Source organism: Balaenoptera acutorostrata, chromosome 17 (assembly GCF_949987535.1).
Source record: "Balaenoptera acutorostrata chromosome 17, mBalAcu1.1, whole genome shotgun sequence".
NCBI classification, from domain to species: domain Eukaryota; kingdom Metazoa; phylum Chordata; class Mammalia; order Artiodactyla; family Balaenopteridae; genus Balaenoptera; species Balaenoptera acutorostrata.
The window spans coordinates 31,205,940-31,222,896 of NC_080080.1; the positions used below are offsets into that span (position 1 = coordinate 31,205,940).

A 16,957-nucleotide genomic window follows, 5' to 3' on the forward strand; every position below is an offset into this window, starting at 1 on the left:
ATTTAATCCTCCAAAACACACACCTACTTGCATCTATCTGTCATAAATCCATTCAGCAGGATCATGATACCTTTGAGCATGCTTTATTTCCATATCAAAATTAGATATTCTGTCTCTAAGTGTGATTCATAATGGAACCTTGTTATGGAGATATTTTATTACAGATGTTTCCTTTTTAATGAAACAAATTTAAAACTTGTTTATTTTCCTAATCCAAATTGGATGTCATAACTCAGTAGTTCAGTCACTCAAATAATCTGCCAACTCTGGCTATAAAATCATAATACAAGACCAATTTATGTTAATTTTAAAAAGGTTTTAAAAATTATACTGAATCTTTTACTACTCTTGGAAAAAGAAGAAACTGATTTGAAAGGAATATTTTTGTTAATGTTGGAGAAATGCTGGGATTCTTTCAGTCCAAAAATGTTCCTGCTATGTCATTCTCTTTTGAGGATGCTTTTAAGAAGGTAGCCATTAAACCAGAGAAAGAAAACCCAGAGTTGAAAACCCAGAGTTGAAAGAGATCGCTTTGCTATACATATATAGAGAGTGCTTTTATTCAATACGAACATGATTTCCAGTTATTCAAATGAAACTTCCTTTACTTACAGCAGGAAGATTTGGCATTTAATAGAAAGTACTTGTGAGCATCTACTAGGCACACTCTGGTGGTGACACAAAGGAAAAGAAGGTAGTATTCCTGATTTAAGAATGTTGGAGTATGCTTGAGAATATGAAGCGTGGGACATTAATGATGTAAGAATACATACAGAGAACAGACATTCAAATGGTCATTAAAATAGTGTAAGATATGCAACTGCTAAAAGACAGAGTTTAAAAAAACATCAAAATAGTTGGAAAGCTAATAATCAAGAATTTATTTTGAAAAAATAGTGAGTCTTGGAAGGGCAAAACACAGGTTATGAGAAAAACTAAAGTTAGGGATGTTGACAAAAATAGAAGAGAATGAAGATAACTCATATCATTGCTTTACATAACTGCCTGGTGATGAACTTCCTTAACCAGACACAAGGAGACTTGACATAAGGAAAAATACACTGAGATCGTCTATAGAATCCTATTTTATTGCAGAGGCAGAAAAGCACAGGAGTTAAGAGCTTGCAATCTGGAATCAGACTGCCTGGATCCAAACCTGATTCTGCCACTCAGGAGCCAGGTGACCTTGGGCAACTTACTTGGCTTTGTGCCCCAGTTACCTCATTTGTAAGACAAGGAAAATAAATGCACCTGCTTATATGTTGGACTGTGCCATGGCAACTTGGTTAAGGTAGGAATTACATTTCCCAGAACCCCTCCCCTGTACGTTGCTGGGTTATTCTTTTCAAAAGTAAACTTGCCGGAGATGTGCAGAGTGGAAATGAAGCAGTGGTCATTTAATCTCTGAATGGCTTTGTGGTCAGATGTGATGATGGACAGATGCAGAGATGCCCGGTGGTTTTCAGCTTGTCCTAACTTTCCCTCACTGCCCCACTCAGAGGTTCTTCCTTACTTGTCATGCCGCTGACCAAGAGCAGACTCAGAGCTGCCAGCAGGCACTTGACTGAGGACCCACGGAGGCAGAAGTTACAAAGAAACCACAGCTTCTCTCTCTGAGCTCCCCTTCCTGTTGTCATTTCCGTGTCTGGATGTACCTGGCTTCTCAGATTGATTGGCATGTGACTTCTCTGATCCTCTAATTTCCTCTTCTGGACCTTCATGTCCCTCCCACAATTGATCTAATTCTTTTTTTTTTTTTTTTAATTATTTATTTATTTTATTTTTGGCTGTGTTGGGTCTTTGTTTCTGTGCGAGGGCTTTCTCTAGTTGCGGCGAGCGGGGGCCACTCTTCATCACGGTGCGCGGGCCTCTCACTATTGTGGCCTCTCTTGTTGTGGAGCACAGGCTCCAGATGCGCAGGCTAAGTAGTTGTGGCTCACGGGCCTAGTTGCTCCGTGGCGTGTGGGATCTTCCCAGACCAGGGCTCGAACCTGTGTCCCCTGCATTGGCAGGCAGATTCTCAACCACTGTGCCACCAGGGAAGCCCTGATCTAATTCTTTTAATAAACCCTTTATGCCATAATACTTATTGTGACTGATCTCCTGAACAAATGTTTACTGATACTCTTTCTCATAGAGCTTTGTGAGGATTATATGAGTTAATAATTGTAAAATGCTTGAAACAGTTTCTAGCATAAATACTTATATAAGTATTTGTTAAATAAAATAATCTCTAATAAATTAGTGTTAGGCAATTGAGGAAGAAATTTTAAAAGTCTGTGAAGGAGAAGGATGACAAAATGCAATACTTGCTATGACAAATACTATTTGGGGTAACAAGGACATAGGAATTCTGACACATCATGATATGGTGAGTGATACACAAATGAAACAATCAGATAAGAACTTCTGACAGAATAATAGCTAATACCTACTGAGTGCCTTCTATGTGCAGGTACTAATCTAGGTCTTTAGAATAAATTATTTCATGTAATCTTCACAAATGCCCTGTGAGATACACACTCTCCATTTCGTAGAGGAGGTTAGTGAATACTATAATGAGATGTAAATAGTAAACCATATGTAAAGGAAATTAACTCCCATGACTACAATTATCATTGTTGGAAAGTGGGTCTAATATTGTTCTTTCCCCCTAGTTCATCTTAATAAATTCCGTTACAAATTGTACTGCGGCCTGACAATCTCATATCTTACTAGAGATTCTGAGAGGTTCTGTTCTGAGGAACACCATTGTTACTGATGGTTGTTCACATCTCCTGGGCAAAAGAAGCTATAAGTGACATGAAAAAGTAACATTCTGACATAGGGGAAAAATTCTGGGGTTCTGGTAACTAGAAAAATCTGCATGTGATCCCTGACTTTGTTCCCTCTTGTGTGATTTTGAGCTAAGGCCTTAATACACCTAATCCTAATTTGCCTCAAAAGTAAAATGGGAGTAACACCACCCTAAAAGAACTTTCATAAAGATTTATGAAATAACACAATAATATTTGGACACTGTCTGGCATATTATTAGGCACTTAGTAAATGGCGACCAATATTATTATTTATTCTCTAGATCTCAAGGTCTAAGAAAAAACATAAACAAAAAGAAAATTTCAAATTCTCTGAATTTGTTCTTGTTAAAAATAATACCAGTGATCTATGACTCCCATACATAAGACCTGTTGATTTCCTAATTACTCTTGAAATAAGTTAATGTAGAGGTAATGAATATCTTATCTGAAATGCAATAATATGAAAAATAGGCACTTCATTTACAGGGGATCATATTAGGGATAATGTGCACTTTCCAGCATGTTGAGAGAAAACACACAGATGGCATGCCAAGTCATTAAACTAGTAGACATGTTTGATCATAGAAATTTTAGCATAACCGAAAATCCTGATAACATACATATTAGAAAAAAGAATAGAAAATTAAATAATGAAGGCTCTGTTTATATCTCCACTTCAAAGTTAGGTATATACTTAATATAAAAAACTACTCGGACTCCTTTAGTCATAAATGCCTATAAGTTAATGGAAATGTATTGCAATTTACCTCTTATTTCACAGCAGGGCAACACTCAAACTTTCCTGAACTAACATATAATCAAAACAGGTATGTCCTACCTAGGATAGAGAAAATTATATATAACTGAAAGAATTATAAAAAGGAGCATGATTCATTAATTTTTATTATTCCTCTCTGCTGTATTAGACAGGGATTTGGCAATTACCCACTCATATCACTATATACACTCTGTTTCACTATTTAGTGTTTCATGGCTACATTATGTAAAACACTGTATATATTTGTACTCCTAAGAAGAAATGGTATTACTCATTTCATTTTTATTCCATTTTAATTGGGTTATTTATTTTTCTTTTCCTTTTTCCTGAATCCAATGAAATACTAGGAAAAGAAGAAAAACAGGCCTTCTAATCACAGTCTGAGTGTCTAGTAGAAGCCTTCAGAAAGGCTTCTTTTGGGATAGTGAAATGATATTTTAAATAATGTTCTTTAATTATTCACATCTATGGCTATAGCACTCTTTTCTGAATTATGAGTTTAAAAAAATGATATACTGGATCAGATTATAAAGCCCAAGATGAGCTATAACAACTCATTTTCATTCCAATTGTTCCCAGCCAGGTAAACAGCTGAGAGCTTAGATGAAATAATGATAATAAAATGCTAGGATTGCTATTTTCACAGCTATATCACTGAATACAATAAAAACTACTGAGCTAGAGTATTTTATATTTCCCAAGCCCTCTTTACTATCTTTATTCATTTAATCTCCACACAAACAGAATGAGTGAACTGACATAATTATGAAATTACTATATCAATGTCAGAGATGGGGAAACTGACTCAGGATTATTTAGGAGGTTTAAAATCTAACTGGTAGTTGCTTCCATTTAAATTTCAAAACATTTTAGTATTTTCAACAGTTTAGTATTTTCAAGTGGCCTTTGGGGCATCAAAATCATTATGGCAGGTGCAAATAAATAAAGACAATGGAGACAAAAGTTAAAGATTCAGTATTCCAATTTGGATGAGACTATTTAGTGGGTGGGGGGAGAGGAGGATTAAACTGAAATTCTAGAGAAAATGAGAAAAAAATTCCCAGATGTGATGTACAAGGAATATTCTTAGAGAACAATAAGAACTAGTAAAGCAAAGCTGTATCAACAGAGAAAAGAAGCGATGTTAACACTCACATATCTAATATTGTAACTCAATAACAGCAACAACAAAATCAATTAAAAAATAGGCAGAGGAATGAAATAGACATTTTCCCAAAAAAAGACATCCAAATAGCCAAGAGGTACATGAAAAGGTACTCAACATCACTAATCAATCAGGGAAATGCAGATCAAAACCACAATGAGATATCATTTCAGACCTGTGAGAATGGCAATCATCAAGAAGACAAGAGATAAGTGTTGGCAAGGATGTGGAGAAAAGGGAACACTTGTGCCCAGCTGATGGTATTGTAAACTGGTGCAGCCACTATGGGGAACAAACAGTTTGGAGGTTCCTCAAAAAATTAAAAATAGAACTACCATACAATCCAGCAATACATTATGCAAAGGAAATGAAAACAGGTTACTGAGGAGTTTCTATATTTCTGAAAATATAGAAATGCCCTCTTGCTTATTTGTAACTTATTTCTCTGATAGTGATAAATCTGGCTCCAGTTATATGCAATTTACACATATACATACACATCTGAAGTAATTTCAGAATTGCTACTGGGTACTCCTGGGAGAAACAAATTTACCAATTAGAATACAATGTTCATGCATAGTTCTTTTCTGTCTCCAGCTTGATAGCTTCCAGTCAAAACAGTGTTTTCTAATTATTTAGGTAAACTACTTTTTCCCCATTACGATCACTAAGGTTATGTCATACATTTGTAACAAGGTTAGATTTAGTTTTCTGTCTGCATTCTATGCCCTGGGATCCCCCAACATCGTGGTTGATCTTTTTAAAAAATGTATGTACATACATTGAAGTTCACATTTGTGATATACATTTCTATGGATTGTGATAAATGCACAGTGTCCTTTATCTGTCACTGGACTAGAATACAGAACAGTTCATCACCCTAAGAACTCCCTTGTGAGCCCCCATTTTATTCAACCACTGTCCCCTCCTCAAAATTCAGACAACGACTGATCTGTTCCCCATCCCTATAACTTTTCTAGAATGTCAAACAAATGGAACCATGCAATATGTAGCTTCTTCAGTGTTCTTCTTCAGCTTTTTCACTTAACAAAATATAGTTACAATTCATCCACAGTGTTGCTAATATCAATAGTTCCTTCCTTTTTTACTGCTGAATAGTATTCCATTGTATGGCTACATGACATTGGCTTATCTGTTAACCAGCTGAAGGATATTCAAGTTGTTTCCAATTTTCAGTGATTATGAATAAAGTTATTATAAAAATCCTCATACAGGTGAATATTGGTTTTAATTTCTCTTGAGTAATTATCTAGGAGTGGGGTTGTTGGGTCATATGTCAAGTGTATGATTAATTTTGTAGGCAACTGTTTTCTTTTATCTTTTATTTTACTTTATTTTTAATTTTTTTGCCATTCCAAAAGGTATGTAGCAATAAACATATCCTTTTAAAATGTCCTCTAATTTTAAACATTTCATTTTTCAAAGCTAGCAAACTTGTCATGATTTGTGGGTGGCTGTGTGTCAACTGCTTAGAAATATGTCCCTTCCACCCTCAACTCTTAGACTAAAATATTGTGTCTCAAATGCCCTGTCATTGGTTATTTAATCATCTAACGGATGAATCATCTATTCATCTAATCTTTAGAATAATTATGGTCTGCTTTTTTAGGTAGAGATTCCATTTAAAATGATTTTCTACTCTTTTCCTAAAATATATGTTCTACTACTTTCTTAAAATGTATTTTAAATTGAAATAGGTAAAATTAGCTAAAGAATATGAAAGTACTACTTTTTCTTTGGCCAGTAACTTACTGTATTTCTTTCCTACCTCGAATCACCCAACTTACCAATCTTATATTAACCTTCTTAAAAGAGCCTTTTTTAAAATGGAGCTACCATATGATCCAGCAATCTCACTCCTAGGCATATATCCCAAGAAAACCATGGTTCGAAAGGATACGTGCATTCCAATGTTCAGAGCAGCACTATTCACAATAGCCAAGACATAGAAGCAACCTAAATGTCCATCAACAGATGAATGGATAAAGAAGATGTGGTACATATATACAATGGAATATTACTCAGTCATTAAAAAGAATGAAATAATGTGTGACAACATGGATGGACATGGAGATTATCATACTAAGTGAAGAAAGTCAGACAGAGAAAGACAAATATATGATATTGCTTGTATGTGGAATCTAAAAAAAAGTGATATAAATTGCTATAAATGAACTTATTTACAAAACAGAAACAGACACAGACTTAGAAAACAAACTTATGGTTAACAAAGGGGAAAGGCAGGGAGGAGGGATAAACTGGGAGTTTGGGATTGACATATACCCACTACTGTATTTAAAATAGATAACCAACAAGGACCTACTATATAGCACAGGGGGACTCTGCTCAATATTCTGTAACAACCTAAAAGGGAAAATAATTTGAAAAAGAATAGATACATGAATATGTATAACTGAGTCACTTTACTGTATACCTGAAACTAACACAACATTGTTAATCAACTATACTCTAATATAAAATAAAATTTTTTTTAAATCTGCTAAAAACAACAGGCAATCCACATAATAGAAGATTATTTCCTTAGTTCTAAGTTCGTATCTCCAACCTTATCTGTTTCTCTGTCCTTCCCTTTACCTCAGCTAAACTTGCAGACTCACGGTCTCAGTGTCACCCCACCCTTCTCAATGGTTGTTCACCTCCAGGGATGCCTCCTATCCAACCTCCTTTAAGACCAAGTACAATTCCCAACTTCATCTTGACTTGGCGGGGAGGCCAGGAGAGGGAAAATAGTGTAAAGGCAAGAGAGAGATGAGAAAAATCTCCATTATTGCTTCTCCACAACTGAGGGTATTGACATAACAAGCAATTCCTTTGGGGGGGGCCCTTCTTAATTATGTAGGTTTATTATTCCTCAAGACAGTGTCTGTTACTTTTTTGCCAGACACATTATCTCCCAGAAATTCAGTGCTTTTTGTGAGATGGCTAACTCAGCGAAGGAAGAGATAAACTCTATTGAAAAACCGGCTTAAGCAAATGTATGAAGTCTCTCCACTCTGCTCTGTTCTGGTCCTTGATCTCAAAAATCATAGAATTTTAAACTTGAAATGAGCCTTCCAGTTCAACTTTCTAATATTGGAGGAATGCATTGCCTCTAGTCAACTTTCCAGTACTGGAGGGACACCAAGGGTCAAAGAGATGCTTGGATAATATCCCTTTATAGACTTGAAGACCTCTGCATTAATCAGGGTTCTTGTTCACGGGGAATGTAATCTAGCTTGCTTAAGTAGAAAGTATTTTACTACAGGGTAGTACGTAGTTACAGAAGTTCCCAACCACATGACAAGAATTTCATAGAGGAATTCTCGCTGTTGCTGCCAACCCCCTGCTCAACAGCTATGATGTCAAAGACCAGACCAGTAACTACAGGAGAACAAATGCCTTTGCTGCCTTTTCTGCACCTCGCTTCCACACATCCGAAGTCTTAGTCAACAGAATCTGCTTGGCAGAGCTCGAAGTGCGAGTAAAGCTCTGGCTGCCAGGGAGCCTTGAAAAGGTGCTCTTTGAGTTTCCAGGCTCTATAGCACAGGAAGATATGCTAGAAGGGGAGAAGAGTGGGTATCAAATGAGCCAATCTGCAGCATCCTCCCCATGCACTCACCATACAACGAATGAGTTTGCTTCTCTTACGGATAACAAACTGGATAATGAGGCTGTGCAGAGACTTGATTAAGAGAGCAGGCCCTGGACTGAGACTGCTAAGGTTCCAATCACATCTCAGACACCATTTGTGTGATCTTGGGCAATCACATATTATTTCTATGCATTTATTTTGTCTATAAAGGGGATATTTGTAATTCTTCACTCCCCTGATTAGTATAACGATTAACGGCATTAAAATGTAAAGTGCTTGAAACACTGCCTCTCACATACTAAGTGCTCAATTAATGTTCGTTATAACTATTTCTATGAAATTGTGGCTTTTTTTGAATTTATGTAAGCTGAACTAAGATCTGTGTGCATCTTTATCAGAAGACAGTTTATATGAATTGCAACAAATGGAACATATGATACCTGCAAAGTACCAATGAAAATTTTCTCCCGAGACTTTTTGCCAGCTTTTTGTAATATTGCTATGAAAGGATGGAAAGAAATCTGTTATTAACCTGCCTCAAATTAGGTAATTGTCATAGCCTATGACTGCTGTCCCAGGGAAGGTAATGAAAGCTTTCGGATACCTTTCTTTGAAGGAAAAACCCTGCCCCAGTGTGTTTACTTTGAGTTCTGAACAGAACTCTCTATTTCTATCCCTGAAAAAAAAATGGAGAATCCAGACTGGAACTAGCATGGGAAACAACAAAATGCTCCTTAATAATTTTTTGAGTCAATAATTTAAAGACAGTAAAACAGCAACAACAAAAACTTTTGACAACTTTTAGTATCTTAGATAAATGGATATCTCCATTCCATTAGGGCCAGACCAAAGGAAAGAGCCACTCTTGATTTTGCATATACCTAAAACAGCTCCCCTGCCACTTCTTGAGCACCTCTGCTTATTAGAAAATTCTTTCACACAAAGGTTTGAGAATCTGTCTGCCAAATTTAACCCGCTGGCTAGTTCCACACCCTGGCACTGTACAAAAATCACTCTCTCCTCATGCAAAGCGGTGTAGTCCCAGGACAGCGCTTTCAAGGACAGGCAGCTGTTTACAAGTGGTAACACATGGCAATATCATTAAGGACATGGACTCAAGTGTCCCTCTTCCTGACTGTGTGATCTCAGGGAGGTGCATGAACTTCTCTGTGCCCATTTTATTCTCTGCAAAATGGGTGATAGTAAGTATCCTTACCTCACTGGATTGTGAGAACATTAAATAAGATAATGTAATAAGCATGAGTCATCATTAATGATATCCTCATCACCATCATCACAGACTCCATATTGGTCTTAGCGTTATCTAACATTTTCTAATGAAAGCATCTTTATGAGATGTAGTTCTATTTTTGTCTACCTTTAATAGACAGATTCATTTTGTCAGTCTCCTCCACAATGTGATTGTTGGAAGTGTGCACTACCCTCTGCGCGTGATTTAATTAGTACAGCAGACAGATGAAGTCTTCTCCCTTGCCCACTTGTTTTTGCTCTATGCTTCTATTAATGCCACCTATTATAATAGGTATGGGAGCTCATCACAACTCTGGTTTACACTGACTTTATGGACAAATAAAATCCCTCGGTCTTTTTCCCGAGGAGCTATTATGCCAACTGTTTCTCATACTACGGTTTTATGAGTGATTTTTTTTTTTAATCCAAAGTGCTATATGATAAAAGAATTCTGCTTAGGGACAGCTTTGACTTGGTTTGTGTGATTTATGGGCAAAGACCATTTTGGTAAATAGGATAAACAAAATAAAGATGATTCCCATGGTGCTGAAAATCCAATCATCTCTCTGGCTCCTCTACCAGACTATTAGCTAGATGAAGCCTAAGATTCAGTCTTGAGCATCTGTTTATTTTTTGGTCAAAAGTGTGCACTCAGTACATGATGAACTGCCAACCTCTACAGTAATGATCTGCTCCCTCTGTTTTCATCAACCATGTGCAAGATAATCCTGATAGATTTGTGAACACTGCCTCAATTTCTACATAATACGGTACTTCAAATGATGCAATGACAAGGCACACATCTGGTTTACAACCAATGCTTCATTTTAATGCAATCTTGAGGCTGCCTCGAGGATGTAATACCTGTCGCTGATAATACATTTCCAAACTAACGCAACATGGCGTTATTACAGGTACTGAAAATAAATTCAGATGTAAAGACACCAATGATGTTAACTATGTAAAATGCAGTGGAGTTTTACACAGAGAAATTTAAAAATACCTTTTATGCTATAACCTAATTAAAACACTGATCAATAGTGTTGTTGCCTCATTACACAAGCAACTCAAGGGATGACAACTGCTTTTACGATCATTTATTATTAACAATGGGAAAACATGATTTCCATTAAAATAGACACCTTGAAATGAAATGAGCATGCTCTCCAGAGATATGTGTATCAATCTTTCCTTCCCCATATACTTCAAGTCTCTTTCCTCCCCACCCTTCGAGGCATCCAGGGGAAAAAAAGAAAGTGAAAAGAGCATTAAAGTTCTTCCTCCTAGGTAAGCCCAGTATTCTTCCTCCCCATAGTTACTCTAGATGTACAAAAACAGAGTAGCAAAGAGCAAAGACTTTGGATGTAAGCTGTCAGAGGTTCAGCCAACCTCCCTCCACTTACTTGGGTAAGTTCTTTAACCTGAATTAGTCTTAGTTTCCTCATGTATAAATTGGTGATGACCCAATTTCCAGGAAAGGCATAAAAATGTATTGAGATTAAAGGGAATTCCCTGGCGGTCCAGTGGTTAGGACTCAGCGCTTTCACTGCTGGGGCCTGAGTTCAATCCCTGGTTGGGGAACTAAGATACCGTAAGCCATGCAGTGTGGCCAAAAGAAAAAAGAAAAAAAATTATTGAAATTACATGACAGAGTACCTAGCACAGTGCTTAGTATGGAAAACGTTCCCACAGTCCCCCATCCACATCCCCACAAAGCAAAACAAACAAACAAACAAACAACAAAACTCACTGTAGTTCACAGACCTGGATAGGAGAATTTGGAGGAGAGAAGAAAATACCAGATTGCTGGGACCCTCTGGTATGGCTGGGCTGTGGGGCGAGAGTGCAGTAATCACAAATGTGGTTCACATGGAGAAGGAGGTCCAGCAAGTGTATAAATGCTGTTCAGGAGGCCTGAGACTGGGCCAGCCTGGCAAGCGGCTCTCAATCAACATTACATGAAAAGATTCAGGACAGGAAGGAAACATCAGGATTTCTGTTAGAAGGATTTGCAATCAATTAAAAAAAAAAATCATCAATGAGAAAATAAGATAGTATGCTGCATTATACCTTTAAATCAGAATGGTATACATATATTAACTTGGAGATCTGGATTAGCAAACAAAGAGAGAAAATGTAACTCCAAATTTACATAAAGACTCACAAAGTAACAAATCTGGAAGCCACTTTCGATTTCATTTTGACCTCATAATTTTCCCATGAAGAAATAAGGTGTCCAGACTGTGATTTACCCAAGGAGACAGTTAGTTACTGCAGAGGGACTTAAAGTTGGGTCTCCTGGTTTTTGGTCGGTTAAAAGCTGATTTCCGTACACTTATTCTCCAGCTATTGATATTAGGTCGATGGGAAAGCTTCATATATAAACCATAAAAACAAAAAGAAAATCATCTGAAGGAAGCTTGTAATTTAGAAAGAAATGTTTAGATTATTGTTTGTTAAGCATCTAACATTTAGAACAGTGCAGATTATTTATTAATTTTGCTTTGGCTAAGAGATTAAAATTAGTAACCATTTCACAGATCCATAGGCACCTGGATTTGTGGTGTAACTAGAGGTATATATAGGCCGTTAAAATATTGAACTGTAAGGGATATCAGGTGAATTTTTCAATTAAAAGCTTGCCTCAAACAGATTGTCACTGTAAAAAAACTCAGTAACACAGAATATTCTATAATAAGAAACATTCTTCATGAACAAATCAACCCTGATGATTTGATAGAAGCTTCAGATGAACATATTATGAGGAGGGAATGTGATGAGAGATAGAAATCTCATTCAGACCAACAGAAAACGATGTAAACAGTAAAGATACAGCCTGTTTGTTTGGGTCCCACATCTGAGAATGGTGGTGGAGCTTAGAGAGGTGGCCTGACGGCCAATAAGGAACTGCTCCCCTTATGTTTTCTATTCTGCCCTGCCCTACCTCACTGAGACTTTGCAACCACCCTCTCCTTTATGGTCAAACAATTGTTCCCTCTCCGCACACTTTCTATCCATTGCCTCAAACATGCTCAAATCTCTCCAATCTAAAGACCCTTCTCTTCCTTGTTCCTGATTCCACTTCATGACCAGCCTCCTCTCTCCTACTCATCACATGCCAATTTAATAAAGGCACATGCATACTGCCGTCATGTCCTCCTTCTCCCTTACACATAAGCTGAGTGCATTATGGTTCTTGCCCCATTATTCCAGAGAAACTGTTCTCTTGTGTCACAAATAACCAGGATCCTAATTTCCACAGCTTATATTTAGTTCTCATTCTGTTTGAACTCTTCATTATTTGGCTATCCACCCCTTATGGAAACTCTCTTTCCCTTAAAACTCTGCATTGGTTTTCTCCTCAACAAATTTGAAGCAAAATCCCTCAGTTAAATATCCTAGATAAGTAACACTTGAAGTTGATGTTGAATTATCATAGCAGTGACCACTGCTACTCTGTTTCATTGAAAAGAAAAGGCATGTTTTCAAATCTCTCATTAATCTCCATCTCCATATATAGAAATCATATCTAGTCCTTCAAGGCTTTATCAAAAAAAAACAACAACCATGAATCATATACCTGATAAGGACCTGCATCTAGGATATATAAAGATACATAAAGAATTTTTTATAATTCAATACTGAAAAGTCAAATAACTCAAAATATGGGCAAAGGATCTGAACAGCATTTCTCCAAAGAAGTGGCCAAAAAGCATATAAAAAGAGGCTTAACATCAACATCATTAATCATTAGGGAAGTACAAATCAAAACAATGAAATACTACTCATACCCACTAAGATGGTTAGATTCAAAAGACAGATAATGGACTTCCCTGGTGGCACAGTGGTTAAGAATCCGCCTGCTAATGCAGGGGACACGGGTTCAAGCCCTGGTCCGGGAAGATCCCACATGCCTTGGAGCAGCTAAGCCCATGCACCACAACTACTGAGCCCACGTGCCACAGCTACTGAAGCCCACGTGCCTAGAGCCTGTGCTCTGCAACAAGAGAAGGCACCGCAATAAGGAGCCCGCGCACCGCAATGAGGAGTAGCCCCCACTCGCCGCAACTAGAGAAAGCCCGCATGCAGCAAGACCCAACGCAGCCAAAAATAAAAATTAATTAATTAATTAATTTTTTAAAAAGACAGATAATAACAAGTGCTGGCAAGGATATGGAGAAACTGGAACACTCATACATTGCTGATGGGAATGTAAAATGATGTAGCCACTTAAATAGTCTGGCAGTTCCTAAAGAAATTAAGTACAGAGTTACCAGATGAACTAGCAATTCTAGTCCTAATTCCTACCCAAGATAAATGAAAATAATGTCCACACAAAAACCTGTACCATGAGTGTTCACAGTGGCATTATTTATTCTAAAATGTGGAGACAACCCGTGTCCATCAGCCGATGAATGGATAAATAAAATGTATATCTATTTATATTTTAAAATACCACCTATATTTAGATATAGTATATATATATTTAATGGGCCATTATTTGGAATGATTTGAAATAATGAAAAGGACTGAATTACTGATGCATGGTACAACATGGATGAACCTTAAAAACATTATGTTGTCAACATTATTACCAGTGATAAAAGACCATATACTGTATGATGCCATTTATATGAAATGTCCAGAATAGGCAAATTTATAGAGACAGAAAGTAGATGAGTGGTTGTCTATGGCTGAGGGGGGAGTTAGGTAAGGGAGTGGGCGTTAGGTAAGGGTGGGGGGGTGGCTGCTAAGGGATACGGGGGTTCTTTGGGGGGGGTGAGGAAAATGTATTAATTGGGGTGACGGTTGCACAACTCTGAATATACTAAAAGTTATTGAATTGTACATTTTAAATGAGTGAATTATATGACATATGAATTCTATCTCAATAAAGCTGTTATATATTTTTTAAATATCAATACCATGAAAACCAGAATGGGCAGGAATGGCCTCCAGCAACACACATTCCTCTTTGAATGTTTTAAACATTAAGACATTAGAATTATTGTTTTTAACATGTATACCAAAAAATTGCTCTGAAATTTACATCAATTGGATGCCGCAGGTAACAGGAAAAGAAGCATGATCTTATATGCTGACAATGTTCTCCTCCTGTCAAAAAACAACTTTAAAAAAACAGCTGAAACTGTTAGTTAAATATTATCAGAAGGATCTTTTGCATATCAATTATTCCCAAAGTCATTATTTTTGGCAGTCACACTGTAAATCTAGACTCTGGAGAGACAATTGTATACCCATCTGTTCTTAAACTTGAGCATGCACCAGAATCACCTGGAGGGCTCGATAAACTACAGATTGTTGGATCCCAGGCCCAGATTTTCTGATTCAGTAAGGTTGGGCTGGAGCCTCTAACAAGTTCCCAGGTGATGCTAATTCTGCTAGCCCAGGGACCACACTTTAATAACCACCCACTATTCTACACTAATCTATTTAGTTTACTTGTGGTCTTACTTAGGACTAACTTATCTCAAAGATAGTTATCAAAAATCAAACCTGTTACATGAGCCATATGGTAGATTAGAACTGCCATAGTAGAAGAATTGCTTGATTGAGAGAAAGTTATTGAAATAAGATAGCAGTGCACTCAATGGGCCACCATTTCAGCTTGAAATATATGGGGAGACTTAAGCAGTGGTAGCAGGTACAGAATCGGAAGGTCACAAGTAAAGTCAGGCATTGTTAAATTAGATGAATACAAAAGAACTAGAAGAGAGATCAGTAAAGTTTTGCTCCTTGGTGCAATGAGATGACAGTCACTAGGGCATCAGTGCATCCTAATTGGCCTTCAGTTCTTTTTTTAAAATTAATTAATTAATTTGTTTATTTATTGGTTGCATCGGGTCTTCATTGCTGTGCGCCAGCTTTCTCTAGTTGCAGTGAGTGGGGGGCTACTCTTTCTTGTGGTGCGCAGGCTTCTCATCGCTCTGGCTTCTCTTGTTGTGGGGCACAGGCTCTAGGCACGCGGGCTTCAGTAGTTGTGGCTCACGGGCTCTAGAGCGCAGGCTCAGTAGTTGTGGCGCACAGGCTTAGTTGTTCCGCGGCATGTGGGATCTCCCCGGACCAGGGCTCAAACCTGTGCCCCGTGCATTGGCAGGCAGATTCTTAGCCACTGCACCATCAGGGAAGCCTGGCCTTCAGTTCTTGAAACACATTCTCAATTTTGTGAGGCCCAATAGTCCTGTTGTCTCAGTGTTCCCCTGATACTTTCTTGTGTCACTGTTTCTGCAGTACAGCAAGCTGTGTAGATGAGATAACTGTCCTCATTATTCCAGACTCATTCCTTCAATAACCTAGCCCTACTTAGAACAGACTTCAGTGGGTAGCTTTCCTCAAAAGTCCAATGAACACATTTCCAAAAAGATCTTAAGGTCACAGGTTGATGGGCCAGCTCTAACAAGATGATGCTTGATAAGAGATGTGCACTCATTATAGACTCAGAGCTTGTCATATTTGACAAGCACGTGATAAAAATGGCAAAAACAAGGCACAGCAAAACTAAACAAAAATGAGCTCCTCTTGCACTTATAGGAATATACACCCAGAAAAAGAAGATAGCAGTCCTACATTGCACGAGGTCAAGCCAAACCTGGTTTTTGTGTTCATTTATTAGCCATATTTTTAACGGAAGCTAAAGACAAGCTAAGGCATGTCCGGGGTAGAGCAGAAGGGACTGGAAATCATGTAACTGAGTAAGAGTTAAAGGAATCAACGTGTTTAGTTTGTGAATCTTTAAAGAAAGGCAGAGAAGGAGAAAAAATAGCTTTTATCTAATGATTTCAGTGCTGCCCCTAATAACACCAGCTACAAGAAAGAAAAAAAAAGGTACCGCAGTCCAAATTTGGGAAACTCAGATTATTATATCTTCCTCTTAAATATCTCCAGTATAGATTAGAATATAGAACACTGCCTGCCATGTAGTGGATGCCCAATAAATATTTGTTAAATGAATTAGCCCAATAAAGAATTTGTGAAGGGACTTCCCTGGTGGCGCGGTGGTTAAGAATCCACCTGCCAAGGCAGGGGAAACGGGTTCGAGCCCTGGTCTGGGAACATCCCACATCCTACTAAGCCTGCGCTCTAAAGCCCGCAAGCCGCAACTGCAAAAGCCCGTGTGCTGCAACTACTGAAGCCAGTGTGCCTAGAGCCCGCGTTCCGCAACAAGAGAAGCCACCACAATGAGAAGCCTGTGCACTGCAGCAAAGAGTTAGCCCCCGCTCGCCGCAACTAAATAAAGCCCGAGCCCAGCAACGAAGACCCAACGCAGCCAAAAATAAATAAATACATAAATAAATTAAAAAAAAAAAGAATTTGTGAAGTACTGAAATTAA

At 37.7% G+C, this 16,957-nt stretch overlaps 1 protein-coding gene across 5 annotated transcripts in view; it reads right to left on the reverse strand.

Moving 5' to 3' along the window:
* Positions 1-16,957, reverse strand: part of OXR1 (oxidation resistance 1) — a 458,270-nt gene that overhangs the window by 341,163 nt on the left and 100,150 nt on the right. For 4 of the 5 annotated variants that reach the window (XM_057531888.1, XM_057531886.1, XM_057531885.1 and 1 more), the window contains one exon: positions 11,370-11,435. The exons of the other annotated variant lie outside the window; for it this stretch is intronic. In XM_057531888.1, the coding sequence (XP_057387871.1) occupies positions 11,370-11,435 (66 nt within the window). The remainder of the gene's footprint in view (positions 1-11,369; positions 11,436-16,957) is intronic. 5 annotated transcript variants of the gene reach the window in all.